The 21,381-nt window shown below is 55.2% G+C and overlaps 1 protein-coding gene across 2 annotated transcripts; it reads right to left on the bottom strand.

Annotated features, from left to right (window-relative positions):
* Nucleotides 1-7,608: 7,608 nt before the first annotated feature.
* Sectm1 (secreted and transmembrane 1) lies at nucleotides 7,609-15,436 on the bottom strand. Of its 2 annotated transcripts, none has more exons than XM_046463292.2 (6): nucleotides 15,284-15,436; nucleotides 11,465-11,636; nucleotides 10,259-10,567; nucleotides 9,444-9,500; nucleotides 9,050-9,207; nucleotides 7,609-8,604 (listed from the first exon to the last, which is right to left on the bottom strand). In XM_046463292.2, the coding sequence occupies exons 2-6, from the start codon at nucleotides 11,571-11,573 to the stop codon at nucleotides 8,566-8,568; spliced, it is 672 nt and encodes a 223-aa protein (XP_046319248.1). In that variant the 5' UTR covers nucleotides 11,574-11,636; nucleotides 15,284-15,436; the 3' UTR covers nucleotides 7,609-8,565. The 2 variants fall into 2 exon arrangements, with proteins under 2 accessions (XP_046319248.1, XP_046319249.1); XM_046463293.2 differs by having other exon boundaries at nucleotides 9,444-9,497; nucleotides 15,284-15,435.
* Between the last annotated feature and the right edge of the window lie 5,945 nt (nucleotides 15,437-21,381).

Raw genomic sequence — 21,381 nt, 5'->3', positions numbered from 1 at the left:
CATTATTAATTGCTCTTAAATCTTGCAATAATCTCCATTTACCAGATTTCTTTTTGATGACAAAAATGGGAGTATTATGGGGAGATATGGAAGGTTGTATATGTCCTTCCGTTAATTGTTGTTTGACCAGATCATGGGCTACTTGTATCTTTTCTTTAGTCAGGGGCCACTGAGGAACCCACACTGGTCTTTCTGATTTCCAAGTAATTTTGATTGTCTCAGTGGCCCTTTCTGAAAATCCAACCCATGTCTGTCTGTTCCTTGATCTATTTGTACTGGTGCTGTTATACCTTGCCCTTGTTTTCCTAATCTTTTTTCTTTCCTAAAGCCTTGTCTAGCTCTAGTAGTGGGCACATTAGGATTGATATTATTTGTTAACGTCAAACCTAATTGATCTAGGACATCTCGTCCCCACAAATTTATAGGAAGATGATCCAATACATATGGCTGTATAGTTCCTTCACATCCTTCAGGATCCTTCCAATCTAATACCATTGCACTTCTATGGGGATTAGTCGCCACTCCTAGGCCTCGAAGCGTTTGAGTGGCTTGTTGTAATGGCCAATGTTTTGGCCATTCTTGACGAGATATGATGCTAAGGTCAGCTCCTGTGTCCAGTAGCCCATTGAACTCATGACCTTGAATATTTAGTTTTAGCATTGGGCGAGAATCTAAATTTAAAGACAACATAGCCCAATCTACACCTGTGGAGCCTAATCCCCTGGAACCTCTTTCTACACTATGACTAGGAAATTTATTATGTAGGCTGGGTATTATTAACAACTGTGCTATTCTATCTCCAGGTGAAATTACTGATATACCTCTTGGAGAACTAGCTATAATTTTTATTTCACCTACATAATCGGGATCAATTACCCCAGGACTTATCATAAGTCCTTTTAATGTAGATGAACTACGTCCCAATAATAAACCTACTGTTCCTTGGGGAAGAGGTCCTTTTACTCCTGTGGGAATGATTTGAACTCCCATCTCTGGAGTTAATACTGCTCTGGCAGAGGCACAGATGTCCAACCCTGCGCTCCCTCGGGTTTGTCTGATGAGGGATTTAATGGACAATGTGTCCTGGGCACTACCCTGATGGTGTTGCTGGGATCCTCCACTGCCCCGTATATTTGTGGTTGTGGGCCCCGGAGCATTGGGCCCCCCTGTCCGTTTTTTGGCAATGGAGCCTGATGCCTTTCTCCACGATATCTTGGATAAATACCTGGTCTTTGTCCGTTTTTTGATAAGGGAGTACCTTCTATGGTGGTTTGAGAACGGCATTCATTAGCCCAATGTCTCCCTCTACGGCATCGTGGGCAAATACCTGGTATTCTATTCCTTTGATACCTACTTTTGTTAAACCCTCCTCCTATGGGGCAATTCCTTTTAAAATGTCCTGTTTGTTCACAATCATAGCATGTTTTTGGCCTGGCATCTAAAGCCTGTTGTACTGCAGCTGCCAAGACTTGCCCTTGTTCATTAATATCTCTACATAATTTAATATATGTGTTTAAATCTTCATGTCTCCATGGTCTAATAACCTCTCTGCAGCAACGATTTGCTTGGTCATAAGCCAGTTGTTTTATTAATGGCATTGCTTGTTCTGTATCCCCAAAAATTTTGGCAGCCGTTTGAATTAGCCTATCTACAAAGTCAGCGTAAGGTTCATTAGCTCTCTGTATTACCTTAGATAGCTGACCTTGTAAATCTCCATGTCCTTGTAAAGTCTTCCATGCCCTAACTGCGTCTGCAGCAATTTGTGCATATATAGCAGGATCATATTCAATTTGTTGCCGTTGACCCTCATAAGGTCCTTTTCCTAACAACATATCTAGATTTCTTTGAGGATAACCGGCTGCTGCATTTCGCCTAGCTGTCTCCGTGCAAAATTCCTCATTGGCAACCTTCCATAACAAATATTGTCCTCCATTTAGTACAGATTTACACATGCTAGCCCAATCTGCTGGCGTCATGTCCAAGTTAGTAATGGACTCGACCATGCTTACCGTGAAGGGAGCTTGTGGCCCGTAGGTTGTTACAGCCTCCTTTAACTGCTTCACTGTTTTAAAATCTAAAGCACGGTGAATTCGCTGCCCTCCTGCCTGTTCAAGTACAGGGCATGCTAATCTTTGAGGTCCTGTCTCAGGATCCCATTTATCAACTACGGGGTTTGAGGGCCACTCAGCTGTCTCCATCGGTGGGGCTGTTGGTTGAATTATGCCCTCTTGTGATAAAATGGAGTTAGTAACAGCCTCCTGTTGTGGCCTTTTTCCTAACAACCCCTTTTCCTTTAAATTTTCTTCCTCTGTCTGACTAGCTCGAGAGACCTTCTCTTTTGCTTGATCTAAAATGTCTTTCTCCATGGTCTGAACCTCTAACAATTTACTTAACATCTTTTCGGTTTGTTTTTTACTAATTTCTAATCTACTATAAAGATAACGCAACCCAATAAGATAGCACAAAACAAAGCCGAAACTGAATGAAACAAAAACGGAATAAAAAATCGTTGTATCAATTTTCTCTTCCTCAGGGCCGACAAACTTCAAACCTTTAGTCAACCATTTTTTCCAGTTTGCCTGAGAAATTTCTAGGGATAGGCAGCTTGAAACAAAAACAAGATAAATCAAAACAATAACACATTGTTTTTTGAATTGGTCACCCATTCTTTCGCTCTTCCTCAGGGGCAAGCAATTTCACTTACCTCCAAGCTTCAGAAGTTCCCCGCACTGGCCACCAAATGCCGCAGTCTGGCTGGGCACAAATGCCGCAGTCTGGCTGGGCACACAATCACGAGCCACCACACAGCTTGTAGATTCAAACAGCAACTCTTTATTCCAGAACTCACACCAGCCGTCTACAATCACGTTCTGGGGAAATCCACGTTCTCTGCCCAAATCCACGTTCTCTGCCCAAATCCACCTCCACTGGGCTTCTATCTCCAAAATATACTGTCTGAATCCCGTGAGAACTCAAGGGGAACTCAGGCAGCAGGATACGCCCTATTCCCAGCAGGAATAATCTTAAACCTTAAACCTGGAACCTAAACTGGGAACGCCCTAAACAAGATTATCTTAAAACCGGGAACACCCTAATCTGCCTTGGTCCTTGAGCAAGGTTAAGTACATTCAATGTCACTGCAACATGGGGTACGCTGGCAAGGAAATTGTCATACTTACTTGGCTAATGGCTCCCAGCACCGGACGATCACGGTCATTCTAGGTTTTCAGTAGAAGAAATTGTGCATTGTCATGTGGGTTATATTTACCTGCTCCGGAGCTCTTCTTCCGTATCCTGCCGACTACGCCAACTGTCACGAGCAGCTTCTCAGCCTTGTCTGGTTACCAGGAGTTCCCTTCCGGATATCTGCACTGGACCCCGGACCGCGACGTACGCGAACACCAAGCACGAACTCGATTGCCTTTTGAAATGCTGGTTTATTCGCACACCACACAAAGCAATACACGAGGTGACTGGCTCACACTGCACGATCTCACTCTCAGGCGATGAGAGTTGATTGTGAGCAAATACATGGAGTTTCCCTCGCGCTTATATACTCTATATGTTTACAACAAACTTGTTTATGTCTAACTTATCTAACATAAGCACACTACCTAGTTACATCATCAACTTATCTAACATGGGCATACTATCTAGTCATCCTATAACCAAAACATGTTTACAACTAAAAAGTCACTTAGTCACTGCAAAGTCCAAAACAAGTCCAAAACAAGTCCTTTTGCTGATTCATGTTGTTTATTCATCCTTGATGTTTACTCCTGTCAGAACCATAGAGAGAGAGAGAGAGAGAGAGAGAGGGCCAGAGAGAGAGAGAACCATAGAGAGAGAGAGAGAGAGAAAACCAGAGAGAGAGAGAGAGAACCACAGAGAGAGAGAGAGAGAGAGAGAGAACCATAGAGAGAGAGAGGGCCAGAGAGAGAGAAATGGGAGGGAAACGTGAAGCAGTGGGTAGAGGTTGTTAGGACAGGGAGGGGTAGAGCATCCCAAACTCCGTCCTGGGTTTCGCCACCAAATGAAAGACTTTTTTTTTTTACGTACGAGAGATTGAACTCAGGAGCACTCAACCACTGAGCCGCATCCCCAGCCCTATTTAGAGACAGGGTCTCACTGAGTTGCTCAGCATCTCACTTTGAGCTCATTATCCTCCTGCCTCAGCCTCCCAGGTCACTGGGATTACAGGCGTGTGCCACCATGCCCGGCTCAAATGAAAGAAATTAAGGAGAATAAAAAAAGAAGGAGTGGGGAGGCAGAATTGAACGGATCGGGGAAGCTTTATTATGCATCGGAGGGTCACATTTTCTTTTTTTTTTTTTAAATATATTTTTTTAATATTTATTTTTTAGTATTTGGCGGACACAACATCTTTGTTTGTATGTGGTGTTGAGGATCGAACCCGGGCCGCACACATGCCAGGCGAGCGCGCTACGGCTTGAGCCACATCCCCAGCCCAGGAGGGTCACATTTTCAAGGGGAAGTTGGCTAAGGGCTGCAAGGGTCTGAGTTTCATAGGTTTGGCAGGGCCAGGTCACGGGAGGGATGCTGTTGGCAGCTGGTGGCTGGCTCATTTAGGGTGGGGCAGAAGGGCAGGTAGGGGAACTGTAGATAAGGGAAGTTCCCTGGGGCCTGTTCCCCTTTTCTCCCTGGGGATAGTTATTTCCGAATCCTTGAGAGTGCTTGAGAAACACAGGGGACTCCTGTCCCAGAGGCTGTGAATCTGCCCCTCAGGGAGAACGAGGCCCTGTAATGTCAGATCCAGGTTCTCTTTCCTGGTCTGTGTCCCAACATGTAACAAAAACCTATTTCCTATGATCGACTGTGACATCTCACACTGTGTGGTCAGGTGGGGCCGTGCAGCGCCCCCCTCACGTACAGCCCATGTCCGCAGGATGCAGACCCTGGTGCCTGCCGCAACCCCCGCCCAAATCTCCCTTTGTCCTGCATCTTCCAATGACAGGCGCACGGTGTCCCCAGTGAGCCTCTTTACGTTAGCCAGTGGCGCAGACTGTGGCCCGAGCGCCTCTGTCGGAGCCGGAGCAGGGCAGTGCTGTGCTGGGGTAAAAGCAGGACTGCCGTCCAGGTGGGCTTGCTGGCCAGACGCTGGTCGGGGGCAGCCCTTCTGCAGAGGTGGCATTCGCCTTGCCCCGTGACTGCTGAGTGCCCGCCTGATCTCCAGCGTCACCGGTGTTTCAGACAGCAATTCCTGGTTGATTTGGGAGGCAGCCATTTCTTAGTTCTCCCGGTGCCATCCCTAAGAGCACCCTGGACCACCAAGAGAAACACCCCTCACCGAGTCCATGAAAGGAGAGCCCCCAACACTGGACACAGAAGAGCAGCGACCCTGTCACTTGTCACTCCTGGTCACGAGCCTCGCCTGGGAAATCTGGCCTCCTCTGATCCTCTGATCCTGGTTTCTCATACTGGGGTGCATGGCGGCCTCCAAAGTAAACTCAGACTCTGCCAGGCATTTGGGCCCTGGTCTAGAATTAGGGACACAGGCTGTTATCCCAGTGACTCAGGAGGCTGAGGCAGGACGTTGCATTTTTGATTCTAACCCATCTCAAAAAATCAAAAGGGGAGGTGTCTCTGGGGATCCTTGGGTTTGAGATAGGAATTTGGGAATAAAGGGAGAGACACTGAGCCTCGGAGGAAGCACTCACGGGCCACTGAAACGCAGGGAGCACCAGGCACAGCTGGAACTCCTGAGCAAGGGCCTGGCGTGGTGCCCTTGGCCCGTGCCCCATCCACCAAAGTAACACGGGGCAGCGCGGAGGGCAGGGAAGCTCACAGAAGTGGGCCTGGGCCCTGGCTCCAGCGCTGGTCCAGCCCTGCGCCCCTGTCCTCTGCACAGGCAGCACCTACACCAGCCGGCTGCCCTCTCTCCCCCCTGGAGATGCCTGCTCCTCCCTGGAACATGCCTCTACTTCCCTAAATAAACCCTTCTCTGCCTCTGGCTGGTGGAGCTGAGGTTCTCCTGTCACAACAGCCAGGAACCTGGCCTCGGCTTCTGCTCTCTGGGGGCTCCTAAGACCTTCCTTAGAGACACCTCTTTCCCATGACAGTACCTCTTTCCACCCAGTACCACAAAAAATACAGAGATATGGAGAGAAGGAAGATTTCAGAGAGAAGGGGACCTGGTGTCCCTGGAAGCCTGGGGAGACTGTGGAGACTGAGGAGACTGTGGAGACTGAGGAGACTGAGGAGACTGTGGAGACTGTGGAGACTGAGGAGACTGAGGAGACTGTGGAGACTGTGGAGACTGTGGAGACTGAGGAGACTGTGGAGACTGTGGAGACTGAGGAGACTGTGGAGACTGAGGAGACTGAGGAGACTGAGGAGACTGTGGAGACTGAGGAGACTGAGGAGACTGTGGAGACTGTGGAGACTGTGGAGACTGGGGAGACTGGGGAGACTGAGGAGACTGTGGAGACTGAGGAGACTGAGGAGACTGTGGAGACTGTGGAGACTGTGGAGACTGTGGAGACTGAGGAGACTGTGGAGACTGTGGAGACTGAGGAGACTGAGGAGACTGTGGAGACTGAGGAGACTGTGGAGACTGTGGAGACTGTGGAGACTGTGGAGACTGAGGAGACTGTGGAGACTGAGGAGACTGAGGAGACTGTGGAGACTGAGGAGACTGAGGAGACTGAGGAGACTGTGGAGACTGTGGAGACTGTGGAGACTGTGGAGACTGAGGAGACTGTGGAGACTGTGGAGACTGAGGAGACTGAGGAGACTGTGGAGACTGAGGAGACTGGGGAGTCTGGGTTGTCTGGGGAGACTGTGGAGACTGGGGAGTCTGGGTCGTCTGGGGAACCCGGGGAACCTGGGGACCCTTGGGAGACTGGGATCCCCACAGGTGCAGTGTCCTACAGGGCCGGATCCTGGAGCCTGCTGGCTCTGTCCCTCTGTGCCCATGGCTTGCAGCATCAGCCTCCGCCCCTCAGGTTCCCAGTCTCTTGGCTGGCTGGGTGGAGGAGTCTGGAACAGGATGCTGGTGAGCAAACAGATTGTTCTTTGGGCCCAAGAGGACATTCCCCATGATGACTAGTCCAAGGGCAGAAACCTAAATAAGTTCAGAGTTTAGCCCCAAAGACAGGGTCCAGTTTCCCTAGCAGACAAACAGCTGAGAACCCCTAAGAGTCCTAGAAGAACCCTGAATGGCTTCAAGGCCCACAGCCAAGGAAGAGAGGAGCCTGCGGGTGCCCTGCAGAGGATGTGCCAGCGGTGGAACAGACTTTGAGTCCGAGCATCCCCTACAAATTCCTTTTCTGTTTACCAGGAGTGGCAGAGCAGTGGAGACTTGTGTTCAGGGTAGAAGACAAAACACCTGGGCTTGGAGTCTGCAGGGAGGGGGACAGTCCCCCCAGGTCCCTCCATATAGGGTGCACTCGTGAAGACCTGGGCGCCGTGCAGCCAACACACCAGCAGGGGGCACTGGCCCACCAGAATCCTGGTGCTGCTTCCTGTGCAGGTGGAAATGAGAGCCCCCGCCGCCGCCCCCCGCCCCCCAGCGTGTGCTTAGCATGTTCAAGGCCCTGGGTTCCACCCTCAGCACTGGAGAAGAAAATGAAAGAAGAGAGAACGATGTAAAAAGGGAAAATGAATTTAATCACAATTTGGCCCAAACTGGGAAGACAACTCATTTGCTGGCCCTGTCCTAGAGAAATGTCACCATTATAAGAACAGAAAGCCAGCAAATACCCATTTGTAGATGTAGCCGGCTGGGCTGGCCAAGGAGCAGTTGCAATTCCAGTTTTCACTGGGACTGTGGCTGCTGGCTCTGGGGGCCAGGCCCCAGGCAGGGTCCCCCTGAGGACCCTGGGGAGACTGGGAGAGCAAGGCCTGGCCATGACAGCCTTCGCAGCCCAACCACTCCTGGCAGGTCTGTGTGGTTGTCAAGAGAACACCGGGACTTCCCAGTGGGTTGGTGCTTCTCAGTTAGTTTATTATATTTGTTTAAGGATTACCGTGTGGGAGATTTTTAAAAGCAGTAGGTGTGGTAGACTTGAGCCAGGGATGCCCCCAGGCACAACCATCCTCCCCAGGGGGTCAGCGCTGGCCAGCAGACACCTGTCCCACCTCCCACCTCCTTCCCAAGGACTCCTGCAGCAGGTCCAGGTATGGGGCCACATGGCATCTCACATCTGGAGCCCCCCCATCTTGATCCTTGGGCCCCTGGCAGCAGGGTCCACAAAACTTATTTCTGTTCTTGGTCAAGACAGGCGTGTGCCCACGGTCCACTTAGCCAAGGCTGGAGGTCCCCTGGCTTGCTCTGGGGTCTCTCAGGGAGTGGGGAGCCCCTGGAGCACAGGGGCTCAGCAGCAGGAGAGGAGCCAGGGCCCCCCTTGATAAGCAGCAGAGGCAGGGCAGATCCTGTCAATCAAAGGCCGTGCAGTTTGAGATTTCCCATTTATGGACAGAGGTGAGGCAGCAGAGAGGCGCTGGAGACCACAGGGGCGGGTCTCTGTCTGGGTGGGAGGGATGGAGAGGACTGTGCAGGGCATGCTCCTCTCACTGTGCGGCTGGAGGACCTGAGCTCCTGATCTAGGTGAGCTCTGCTGGGCTCCAGCTGGCCCCTCTCATCTGGGGAGAGAGGCAGAGTGAGGTCCGGGCAAGACCCTGGTGCCATGCAGACACTCAGGGATGACACAGGCACACTCCAGCCACACAGCACTGCATCTGCAGGCGTGCATGCCCCTGCACACAGGTGCACACAAGCACACACACACAGGCACACGCATGCATGCACACACAGAGCCCAGGCCGGGTTCTGAGCCCAGCAGAGTTGAACCCACTTCCCCCTGGGCTCAGAGAACAGGTCTGTCCTGGAGTCTTGGGAGGAGCAGGGAGACCACCCCCATGCTGCTTTCCTGGGTGTCCAGAGGACAAGTAAGGGCCTGGGGAAATGTGGCCTGGGAGCCCCACTGTGTCCCTGAGCCACTGGGGGTGCAGGACCCAGGGGCCCACTGCCCAGTACAGGACGCAGGGAAACCTCCACCCTGCCCTGGACCACATGGAGGCCTCTTACCTGCACCAACTTCAGAGAACGTCGGTGCCAACACCAGCCAAGGGAGCCCACCACCAGGATCAAGAGAAGGACAGCAACCGGCGCCCCTACCATGGCCTGGGGCGTGGCCTGGGACCTGGCTTGCAGCCTCTCTGAGCCTGGGACCTGGCTTGCAGTGCCTGGGAAGGACAGGTGGGCAGAGTCACCTGCATCGCTGGTCACTCCACGCATCACTCACTGACTCACTGGCCACAGTGGTGTCCCCACCGCCTCCTGCCTGCCCAGCCCACCCTCCTGGGCAGGGACATCACTGGGATGAGGGAGGCTGGTAGGTGGCACAGTGGCCCTGGGGTGGGCCAAGCACTGAGGAGCCAGGGGAGGGGTGGCACCTCAGGGACAGGGATGCAGCACCTACCCCAGGGAGGTGTGGACGGCCTCAGGCCTGCTGCCTCCTCCTGGTCTTGAGACTCTGCTGGGGAGACACTGTCACGTTGGCACAGAGCCCTGGTGTCCCTCTACCTCTGGGGCAGCATGAGCAGGGGTAGGGCTCCCTGGGTCCCCTCCAGGGGCCAGATCACAGACACTGCCAGCTGGGCTCAGGTGACAGGGGTGGATTAGACCAGTGGGGGGCATGGGGACCTTGGATCTTGTAGGGAAGGATGAGGTGGGCAGTGGGTTTAGGCTGGGAGGGGCCTGACTGGGCACGGAAGCGATGGCACCCAGGACACCTGCGGGCCCTGTGAGGCCTGGGGGCACAGAGCCGCAGGAGAGGGGGACGTTTGCTGTGGCCCCTTCTATTTGTGGACAACTGGGGGAGCAGGTGGGGGAAGGGAGGAAGGTGGGGGAATGGAGCAGGTGCTGGGCGGGTGTGTCTGGGTGAGGACGGGAGGGCAATGGGGGGGGTGGTCTGAGGAGAAACTGCCCTTGTTATGGGGACGGGGTTCAGGGTGAAGCTGTGCGGCGGGCACGCTGGGCGGGCAGGTCTGGAGAGGGTGGGACAGCGCACGGGAGCTGGGGGCCAGGGACTCTTTTGCTTGCTGTGTCTGGTCAGGACTCAGGCCTGCGCTGTGGGTCTTGCCCTGGACTCTGCCCTCTGCTCTGCTCCTGCTCCTTGGCCGCTGCCCCTCCCAGTGGGGAGCCCCCTGCTGCCCCCAGCCCCTCCCCATGCTCCGCCCCTGGCCCGCCCTCCCGCTTGGCCCTGGCTCTGGCCGCGCCCCGGGCGCGCCTCACCTGAGACGTTCAGATACGTGGCTCTGTTGGTTCTCTGGAGCCCTCGCAGATGCCACACGTATTGTCCCGCGTGGGCGTCCTGGGCGGCTGTGATCACCAGCCGGGCCCGGCCTCCGTGCACCTGGAGCTTCCAGCCACCCCTGGAGAAGCGTCCCGGGGGCCGCTCCTCGAAGATGGTCACGGTCTTTCCGTGGGCGCGCAGCCGGATGGTGATGCGGGAGAAGGTGTTGGAGATGTTGCAGGCCATCGCCGCCGGCTGGCCCCTGGGCACGGACACCACGCCCTCTGTGCAAGAGGGCCTGTCCCAGCCTGTGTGGAGGGGAGGGTCACACTGTGGGCAGGGCGGGGCCTGGGCGGGGCAGGGGTGGTGTCAGCGCCTCCAGGGACTCTACATGTGACTCACGCCAGGATAGGGTCCATCAAAGCCCACAGAGCTGGGGTGGCAGTCAGACACACACCGCAGGGAGGGAGGCCGTGTGCCAGGCGTGTGTGCCACCAGCTGGTCACTGGGCAGGAGGCAGCTGGTCAGCCAGATGTCCCTGCAGCTCCCTGCCCTGTGCCGTGCCACCACGTGGGCCCCAGGGAGGTCTTTGTGGTGTTAGGGTCTCCAGTTGCACCTCCTGGGGGATCTGACCCAAATTCTTGCTGTCCCCATTGGCTATCAGAGTGGCCAGGACACTGGTGCCTTGGGTGGCCCTGGGGGCATTTCTCTGCACAGCCAACCTGGATCTGGAGAGCTGCACGGGGACTCACTGGGGACCCTGTGCCTTGCACCTTCCCTTCTAGTGCTCTGAGTGTCTGCTTGTCTAAGGCCCAGTGATGCTGAGGCTGCTGACCAGGGTGGATCAGGGACCTTGCTGGGAGGAACTCGGTCCCGTGGAGCCTCTCGTCCCCTGGCCATGGCACCCGCCCCAACTCTCAGGGATCCTGTTTGCCTTGGAGCCTGGACGTGGTCTTGGGCACCCCCTGATGCTCCAGCAGTGGCCAGCAGGCATTGCTGGGGTGCCTGCCCTGCTGTCCTGGGTGCACGGGGCTTGCCCCTTCAAGACCCAGGGTCTCCAGCTGGCTTCTCACCCATGGGCCTGGGTCTGCAGGGTCACAGTCGTCACTTGGGGTGGGTCAGTTCTGGGCCTGACCTTGGTCTGCCCTTCCCACCCCTGTGTCCCCAGCCCTTCTCTGGCAGAGGGGCAGAGTCCCAATACCTACTTGTGTTCTGAGCACTCAGGGAGGCCACCAGGAGCAGGAGGATCCCGAGCATGCTGGGAACGCAGGGCTGGGGGATGCGTCTGGGGGACACAGAGGGCCAGGTCCGCATGGCTGGCTGATGGGGGAGGCCTCAGGGGTCCCTTGTCCTGGATACCGGTTTCTGGGACACTCCCTGTGGAAGGGAGGGAGGGAGACCCGGGGGTCAGAAGTCCCCAGGTGGTCCCAGGCTGCCGGGAGCGGCCTCCACCTGGCCAGGGGCTGGGCAGCCCAGGGGCCAAGCTTCCCCTGGACGAGCTGTGTCCTCCATGCTTGAGCCTCCTCCCAGTGTCTGGGTCCCCAGCAGCCACCCTCCTTCCTGTCCCTGTGCTTCATAATGTGTGAGGCCCCGGCCACAGGAACCAAGGGAATCACAGGAAGACAGGGGAAGGTCTGTCCCCTGGACAGGCGGAACTGGGTGGTCCCCTGCAGCTGGCCTGGAGTTGCACACCACTCAGAGGGACCACCCACCTGCGTGTCCTAGAGGGGCACAGGGAGCAGCTCACAGCCACTTGACTGATGCTATCCTGAGAGCTCCTGCACACCCAGCCAGTGTCCACAGCTGTGTGATGGGCCAGAGTCTGGACCTCCGTGGACACATGTCCTGCTGGCCAGATTTGTTACTATCAGCACCTTCCAGGGGGGCTCCCTGTATGAACTGGAAAATTGTTTTTATTATTCTTTTTTCTTTATTACTCTTTTTTCTTTGGGTTGAACCCAGGGGCACTTTACCACTGAACTATTTCCACCCCCTTTTTATATGTTTTTAGTTGTAGATGACCACACGTTGTCTTTTCTATCTTATGTGGTGCTGAGGATCAGACCCAGTGCCTCCCACCTGCGAGGCGAGAGCTTTACTCCTGAGACACAGCCCAGTCCACTTCCCCAGCCCTTTTTATTGGTTATTCTGCAACAGGGCCTCTCTACGTTGCTGAGGCTGGCCTGGAACTTGGGATCCTTCTGCCTCAGCCTCCTGAGTTGCTGGGATCACAGGCCTGTGCCATGGCTCCTGAAATGAGACCCACCAACACAACTTGCAGGGTTCAGTGGGGTCAGAGGCCAGTTGGCCTGAGTATGAGTTTGTTCTGATCAGTTTGGAGCAGTGAAAGGTGATTTTCCCCAGTGAAAAGCGCCTTTGTGTGGGCTGGGCTGCAGCTCAGAGGTAGCGCTCTCACCTGGCATGCGCGGGGCACTGGGTTCGATCCTCAACACCACATAAAAATGAAAAATAAATATATTGTGTCCACCTAAAAATACTAAAAAATAAATATTAAAAAAAGAAGAAGAAGAAGAAGGGCAGAGAAGCTGTGTCTTGCCAAACATTCTAATGCACCTGGAAGTCACTCACAAAGGGCAAGTGGCAAGTTCACTCCTGCCCTCTCCCTGAATGTGCTGAGGCTCAGCGGGGGCTTCTGCCAGCGCCTCGTCCCAGCGAGCAGCTTGTCATCTGCCTTAGCCCCTGCAAGCGAGGCCCTGTCCCCTTGGCCTGCCTTAGGTCATCCACACGATCCTGAACCCGTTTTCTCTGAGATCCAGGAGTTTGGCGATGGGCTGCCCGTCCTGAGTGTGAGAGCGCCTGATCCATTTGTGGCTCCCTGTGCCGTCGGTGAGGATGGGCAGGAGCAGCCCACAGTGTCAGTGTTGGGAACCCCACGAGGCTCCAGGAAGGGGCGTGGCAACGCCCCAGCACCTGAGATCAGAGCTGCTGTCCCTGGGATAGTTTCACAAACACTCTCCCCACCTTGGCAGGCTCAGCCAGGACCCAGGTGCCCAGGTGGCGTGCAGACTGGTCAGGGGTTCAGCCCCCACAGCCTCCTTGCTGCCCCGGTGGCTCCTGCTCAGCTGCCGAGTCCTGCTTCAACCAGAACGTGCAGGGGGCCTCCTGGGAGGAGTCTGCAGAGCTGTGCCCTTGCCCAGGGCCTGCCCTCCCCTCCAGCTCTGGAAGGACCTGGGTTGGCCTGATGCCCTTCTTGCCATCTCTGGCTCCTCACCTGGCCCCTCCCCAGACACCTTGGGCTGGAGGTTGATGGTGAGGGAGGAGCCCCTGGGCTCTTGCTGTCCGTGCCACGGCATGATGTGGGTGCTGGGCTCTTCACAAGCCTTGGGCACAGCCTGCCGTCTCCCCTGGGGCCCTGGTGGGTCCTTTGGAAGTCCACCTACTGGGCACCCCAGGGCCACCCCTTATCATGGGGCCGGTCCTCGGGAAGCCTGGGCTTCTTCCAGGTCTTGCCTTCCTTCTGGGTGGACCCTTGGTGACTAGTGGACCTGCACCTCCCCCAGGCCACAGGCCCTGGGCTCTGCCTCCTGCAGGTGCTGCATGGCCTCCTTCTGCTACATGGCCTCCTTCTACACAGCCTCCTTCTGCTGCACGGCCTCCTTCTGCTGCCCGGCTTCCTTCTGGTAACTGCCTCCTTCTGCTGCCCGGCCTCCTTCTACACAGCCTCCTTCTGCTGCACGGCCTCCTTCTGCTGCCTGGCTTCCTTCTGGTAACTGCCTCCTTCTGCTGCACGGCCTCCTTCTTCTACACGGCCTCCTTCTGCTGCACGGCCTCCTTCTGCAGACACCCCTGCACATCAGGGGTAGCCTTCCCCCACTGTCTTCAGGTAAGGGGCAGAGGGCAAGCCAAGGTCCCTGCTGGCCGTGTGAGGAGGACACACTCCTGAGGGCCCAGCCTCAGGCTCTGCCCCACTGCAGGCTGCCTCCACCCCAGGCCCACAGGCTGATTCCAGGACTCAGGGGAGGTGAAGGCCCAGCTGGGTACGTGGGCAGTGTCCTCCAGCACAGTGGAGCACTAGCCCCTCAGAACCAGGCAAGAGGCTGGCTGGGGAGCCGCTTCCTGCAGTGTCCAGTCACTGTCCCGTGCACAGTGGCCCTGGCTCACTGACTCCCGGGGTGGCTGGTGCCTCTTTCCTGCCTCTGGCCCTGTGGTTGTGTCCACTCTAACACCAAGCCCCACAGCCACAGCGGGCATGTGGACCCCGCGCCCAGGGAGCATCTTGTCCACCCGGAGTAGCCAGGAAGGGCGACTGCCTCCGAAAACCCCCACTCTTGTTGGGAGTGTGCCACTTTCACCCCTGGGAACAGCATGGGAGAGTGTGGGATGACCCTGGCCACCTCCGGCCTCCCTTCCTGAGATGCCTGCCCAGCTGCCCTAGAGGAGCGCCAGCCCTGACCCTGATTCCTTGGCAGGGAAGTGATGGGCCCTGGGGGAGTAGGTGGAGAGTGAAGGAAGAGTTGTGGGGAGGGCGGCGGCCCTGCTGGAAACCCCCAGAGTGCCGGTCATGAGTGTGTGTGTGCCACACCATGCGTGTGTCATGAGTGTGTAGGGTGTGTGCAAACACCATGCACCAGTGTGAGTGTGTGTGTGCACATCTGTGCACGAGTGTCAGTGTGTGTGGTGTGTGCACATGCTGAGCACCAGTGGGGTGTGTGTCCTGCACAGGTCCTGCTCAGCCCTGGAGCATAGCTCCGCAGTGACATAAGGTGGGAAGTGGGGGACCCACAGAGGACCCTCAGAGCCCACCTGGGGATCCAGGAGAGGCGGGGTCCTGTCCCCCCAGCCTGCCCATCCCCCTGCACCCCTGTGCCCTGCAGACCTGGCCAGACCCCAGCCCTGAGCGACCCAGGCCCATCTGAGCAGGAGGCGGCCAGGGGCTGAGTGTCCTGGAGGGGCTGCAGCCAGGACAGGAGGCTCCATCCCCACAGTCCTGCCCAGGGTGCTGCAGATCCCGCAGTGTTCAGGTGCCAGCTGTGGTCCTCTGCCCGCCCATGCCAGCCCCTCACCTGCTGCCTGCTGCTCCTTCGCCTCCTTCTGCTCCCCTGGGGCCTCCCGCCAGGGCTTTCTCTGCTCCGCCCAGAGGGAGGGCCAGGGGAGGAGGCAGGTCTCGGGCGAGCCAGGGGACTGTCCTAAGCAGGGAGGAGACCGTTCTGGGAAGCCACCGGGTTCCTGGAACTATGCTGTGTCCTCAGAACGTGCCACCTTCTTGGTAGCGCTCTTGCCAAGGCTGATTGTCAGAGCCGTGCACTGCAAAGCCTGTGGGGGGCAGGGGAGACTCCCTCCAGCAGAGCCGGGCGGGAAGTCCCTTGCCCAGGGCTCAGGGCTGCTCCTCTGGGGAGCCCGTGGGCTCCCTGCTCTGCAGGCATCAGGGCCAGCGGGGTCCCCCAGTGCCCTGGGCGAGCTGTGTGGCTGCTCAGGATCCACCAGGCGCCTCAGGGCTGAGGCTGGGGGAAAGGCAGGCGGGTGGCTGTCAGGCAGTGCTGGGGGGTGGCAGGGCAGGCAGCTGGGTAGACAGCAGGGGTGGTGTGTGGCATGACGGTCACATGATCGAGATTCTCGTCCATAATTGTATTTGTGTGTGAATCACATTTATTGTTCTTTTTTTTTTTATGTTGAACCCACCTTGCATCCCTGGGATGAAGCCCACTTGATCATGGTGTGTTATCTTCTTGAAGTTTTTTTTTTCAGTTGTAGATGGACACAATACCTTGATTTTATTTATTTCTATGCGGTGCTGAGGATGGAACCCAGGGCCTCCCACGTGCTAGGCGAGCGCGTTACCGCTGAGCCACAAGCTGAGCCCAGCCCAGCCCTGACGTGTTTGGAATGCGGCTTGCCAACCTCCGATCCGTGAGCTCATTCACATCTGCCTTCACTGGTCCACTGCAGTTCTGGTTCCTAGGGCCTTTGTCTGGTTCTGCTGTCAGGTGGTACTGGCTCCATAGAATGCTTTGGGAGCGTCCCTTCCTGCCTGTTTCATGGAGTGATTTGAGGACTGGTGTTAGTTCTTTGAAGGTCTGGTAGAACTCAGCTGAGAATCCATCTGGGCCTGGCTTTTCTTTGTTGGAAGGATTTAATTGCCTTTTTAGTTTCATTACTAAATATTAATTCGTTTTTTATATCTTCCTGGTTCAATTTGGGCAGATAATGTGTGTCTAGAAATTTGTCGATATCTTCTACGTTTTCCAGCTTATTGGGGTATGAATTTTCAAAACAGTCTCTAATTCTCTGGATTTCAGAAGTATCTGGTGATATCTCCTTTTCCACCTTTAATTTTGTTGGTTTGGGTCTTTTTTCTCTGTAGGTTAGTTTGGCTAAGAGTTTATCAAACTTGTTTATCCTTTCAAAGAACCAATTCTTTGTTTCTTTGATCCTTTGTGTTTTTTATTCTCAAGTTCTTTCATTTAGATTCTGATCTTTAATTACTTCCTGACGTCTACAGACTTGTTCTTGCTTTGCTAGGACCTTGTTTTATGATGAATACGACAACTAATTTCCAGATAAAAATGAGCCTCTTTAAAACATTACATTATTTATTTGGGAACATTTTTTTATGTAGGCTCTCAATGCTATAAACTTGCCTCTTAACACTGCCTTCCCACTGTCACCAAGGTTTTTATATGTTGTGTCTCTGTTCTCATTGGTTTCTGAGAATTTTTTTTGTGTTGAATCTATTCCTAATTTAAAAGAGTATTGTTCAATCTCCATGTTTTTACATGGTTTCTATAATTTATCTTGCTGTCGATTTCAAGTTTAATCCCATTATGATGAGATGAATGGAATTATATCAGTTTTTTTGCATTGGCTAAAGCTCATGTTGTGACCTAGAATATGGTCTATTTTGGAAAAGTTTCCATGAATTGCTGAGAAGATAGTGAATTCAACTGGCTTTGGGTGAAATATTCTATAGATGTCTATTACATCTATTTGATTTATAGTTTTATTTAGGTCAGAAATATCTTTACTGGTTCTGTGTTTGGATATGACCTGTATCTCTATTGGTGATGCAGGCATGTTGAAATCACCCAGTATCATTGTATTGAGGTCTGTCTGGAATTTAATGTCAATGAGTATTTTTAAATGAAATTAGGCAAACTGACACTTGGTGCATAAATATTTACTATCATTATATCTTCTTGCTGAATGTTCCCTTTACCAATATGGAGTGGCCTGCTTTGTCTCTCCTGATTAATTTTGCTTGAAATCTGCTTTTTCGGATATGAGAATAGCTTCTCCTGCTTGTTTGGGGCTCTGTGTGCATGGAAGGCTTCCCTCCCTTTCACCTGTAGCCTGTTCATGGCTCTCCTATGAGTGCCTTGCAAGTGGCATATTAGTTGGATCTTGTTTTTAATCCACTTTGTCAATCTAGGTATTTTTTTTAAGGAGTGGAGATCATTTACATTCAGTGCTATTATGGACAGGTGTTTGTGGTTACCTGCCACTTCGTTTGGTTGCTGTATCTAATCTAGCCTTGATTTTTCACTTAGTTAATTGCTCTTCTAAAGCACTTCGCCTCCTGGGAGATCTGCAGCTACCCTCCACCTCTGCCCAGGCAGGGCGAGGAGCCACACAGTGAGGGTCTGGGGTCTTCTCTGAGAGCCACTGCTCAGAACAGCAGTCCTCTGGAGGTCAGCGGGCTGGATTTGGGAGCTGGACATGGGCGGGGCCATGAATGCCTCTGGGTCTTTGGGCCCAGACAGTTCCTCCACTGGGCTGCAGAGCATCCCCCAGTCTTTTGATTTAAAAAATGAGAAAAAGAAAAACAACTACTTTTTAAAGATAAGTTTATGGGGTTTTTGTCTTGATTTTCTGGAACCTGGCTTCTGCTCTAGCCAGAAAAGTGAATTGGTGAACTGAACGTGTGAACAGGGTTCTGCCCTGGACCACCCCAGCAGCTTCTCGAGCCCTCGAGTGCAGGGCTTCCCACACCCTGCAGGCCTGGGGCTGGCCCCGGGGCTCTGTGTGCTGTCTCCTGAGAGCTGTGAGCGGGACAGTTTCTCAGCAGTTCTGGAACCTTCATAGTTCTGCCTCCCCGCTGCCCCCTTCCCGTCCTAGGCGCGCACTGGGCCTCTGCAGGCCCATGTGAAGCAGCTTCTCCACCTCCCTGCTCCATCCTGGCTGACATGGCCCCCGGGGTGCTCCTGCTGCCCTCCATGACATCCCTGAGCTCTGCTCAGGAGGGAGCTGTAGGGCCCGCCTCCAAAGGCACTCAGGAGCACAGCTGGGGACCCCACGTGCCCAGGGCTCGCTGGCATCCTGGAGGCCCCTGCTTCTGCCTTGTGGTAGCAGGCCAGAGGCGTGGGGGCCTCACCAGCCCAGCTTCTCCAGGGGTTCCGGGGGACAGGAGCAGGTGAGCGTCTGCAGAGCCTGAGAGAGAAGAGAGGGCACCAGCTGTCACTCCACCCCACCGGGATTTGAGGCTACCAGGTCCATGCTCCGTTTTGGGAGGCCCCAGAGGGGCTCTGTGTTGGGTCCCTGTGGCTGTGGCCCTTGGCTGTGGTGCAGAGCCCCTGCAGGACCGGAGTATGCTGCTGAGTGTCACCTTCCTAAAACACTCAGGGTCACTCCAGGTGAACTGGGTGCACAGAATAACCACACAGAGACAGAGAGACCTCTTCCTGTGATGGCTCCTCTGAACTTAGGGGTCTGTGGGGAGAGAGAGAGAGAGAGAGAGACACGTGCTGAACCCTTTTATTGGGGAGAAGCCATTCAAATGAGGCGGGGGTCAGGTTTTGGGGGGTGAGTCTAGCTTCCTGATGTCTGCTGTCAGCAGGTTGACTGACATCTAGGAAGGCCACACCCAAGGGCAGAGCAAGAGAAGGGGACACACAAAGGGAGTTTCCATGGAACATTCTATCCCAAACAGGGCAAAGGGGTAGGATTACGAAAGAACAGGTGAGTGTAGCTCTACCCCAGGGTGTGTGCCTCCGAGTAGGGGAGAAGACCGAGTCCCCAGTCACGGCACTAATGGCACTACCGCGCCAGACTGTAGTGATCTTTCAGATCCCTGGTGCATCAGGACTGGAAGGTGTGGTCAGTCAGTGTGGCCCCCACAGCTGAGCACTGGCCACTGGACTGAGGCCATCGCTTGGCTCTCACGAAGGACGTTGGAGTTTTTTCCTTTTGTTTTGTCTTTACCAGGATGGCTTTGAGGACCAGCAGAGCGATCCCTGGCCGCAGTCCCCAGTGTGGGTGGGTGTGTCCTGGAGCGCCCGCCCCACCCCACACAGGGATGAGTGGCGGCTGCCAGAGCTGCCGTGGGAAGCCTTCCTGTCTGGTGCCCCTTGGGCTCTTACTGGCCCAGCAGGACCATGGCAGGTAGCCCTGCTCCCCTGGGGACCCCGACTCTGGACCTGCCCTCTACCTACCCCTCACAGTGCCTCCTGACTTTCCCACGCAGGGAGGGAACTCCCAAAGTCCTGGGCCTCAGGGGAAGCCCAGGATGCCTCAAACCCAAGCCGTCGGTGCTGGACGTTCTGAATATTTCAGGGTTCTGGTTTTTTCAAAATGTGTTAAGTGGTTCGGAGACCAAGGGTCTGAATGGCCTCTGTTGGAAGAGGGTGTCTTCCTACCTGCAGTGGCTCCCTTCCTGGGCCCTGCAGACCTTCTGCACGCAAATAAAAGCAAAGAACTACATGTGCTCCGTCCACCGTGCCCCAGCTGCCTGTCCACACCTTCCTCACAGGACCTGCTCTATGGCCACCGGCCCTGTGTTTCCTCTCTGGCTGTGCTGCAGATCCCGTGAGGCCATCCTCCATCCCTAGCCCTCCTGTGCTGGGTTGTTCCGACCTCCACCACGGGATCCTGCAAAGGGCACTCCCAGTGTGGGAGTGCGTCCTTGGGACCTGCCCCAGGAGGGTTGCCGATCTCACTGGGGGACACAGCAGGGGGGCTGTCCATTGCTTGGTCCTGGTGATGCGGCTCTGGCCTGTCTGCTCTTGCTGCTGCTGCAGGGACACGTGTCCAAACCCAGTGCTGTCTCTCCTGCAAGGTGGGTGCCATGGGACAGTGAAGCTGCCTTTTCTGCCTCAGGTTTGGGACCCAGCCCTGAGTCGGACCGAGGCTAAGCACGCCTCTCGGGGACCCCTCTTCACGACTCGGCCTGCTGGGGCCCTTCCTTCACACTGGATCTGTGGAGGCCCCTGGAGCCTCAGACGCGTGGAAGGGACCTACACCTCGCTCTGAATCTCGTGGTAGCACTGCCAAGGAGCTTCCGGGTGCCTGAGCTCCAGCAAGACCCGTCCTGGCTTGTCACTGCGGAGTGACTGGCAGCCAGTACCCTGGGACGCCAAGCTGGGCCGGGCCCTCCTGAGGCTGCCAGCCCAGGTGAGCAGAGTCACCCCACCCTGCTCTGGGACAGAGTTTTATTCCAGAAAAGTCCAGACTCAGCACAACGGAGAAGCAGACCCTAAACCCAGATTCCCCACTGCCTGGACCCAGCCCTTGTCCACACGGCCCCTTCCGTTTCCGCCTCTTCCGCTGCGCCTTTCCAGCAGCGTAATCAGCAGTCAGGCCTTGCCGGGCGCTCACGTTCCGGCCCTGGCTGGCTTCCTGGTGGCACACGCTTGCTTCCTGATCTGCATGCGGCTCAGATTTGTAGATGACACACATCAGATCAATCTTCCTGGAGACTTCCCTGATCACAAAGCTCTCACACTTCAGCTCCGTCTCCCCAAACTCTCAACGCCAGGGAGTCTTGACTTTTCAGCCACATGTGACGGAGCCCGTCCTGCGTCAGCTGGGTGGAGGACGAGCTCTCAGGCCAGGCCCTGGATCCCAGCTCCAACCAGGGGGACACTGGCACACATGCCGCCCCGCCCTCAGAGGCCCACGGGCTGCAGGGACACTTCCCCACATATCACTTGGGCCTTGGGGACTTGCTTCAAGTGGTGCCAGATGACTCTGGGGTCAGCTATTTGAACATGACACAAGCATGATGTCCGTGTCCACAGGCCACTAGCTGCACGGATTGCGTCCCTGGCCTCTCTGTGGGTCCTCGCCACACTGAATACACAGCCAGTTTTCAGGATGAGGAGATGCCCAGGTGGGAGCTAGCTGACCTCGGGGCCCAGCCTGGCTGCACAGAGGGCTCAGCAGGATAAGG

The sequence above is a fragment of the Marmota monax genome, unplaced genomic scaffold, assembly GCF_021218885.2.
Source record: "Marmota monax isolate L192 unplaced genomic scaffold, Marmota_monax_Labrador192_F-V1.1 WCK01_AAM20220418_F8-fsc00220, whole genome shotgun sequence".
In the NCBI taxonomy this organism is placed as follows: Eukaryota; Metazoa; Chordata; class Mammalia; order Rodentia; family Sciuridae; genus Marmota; species Marmota monax.
This window is presented reverse-complemented; position numbering and strand designations above follow the sequence as displayed.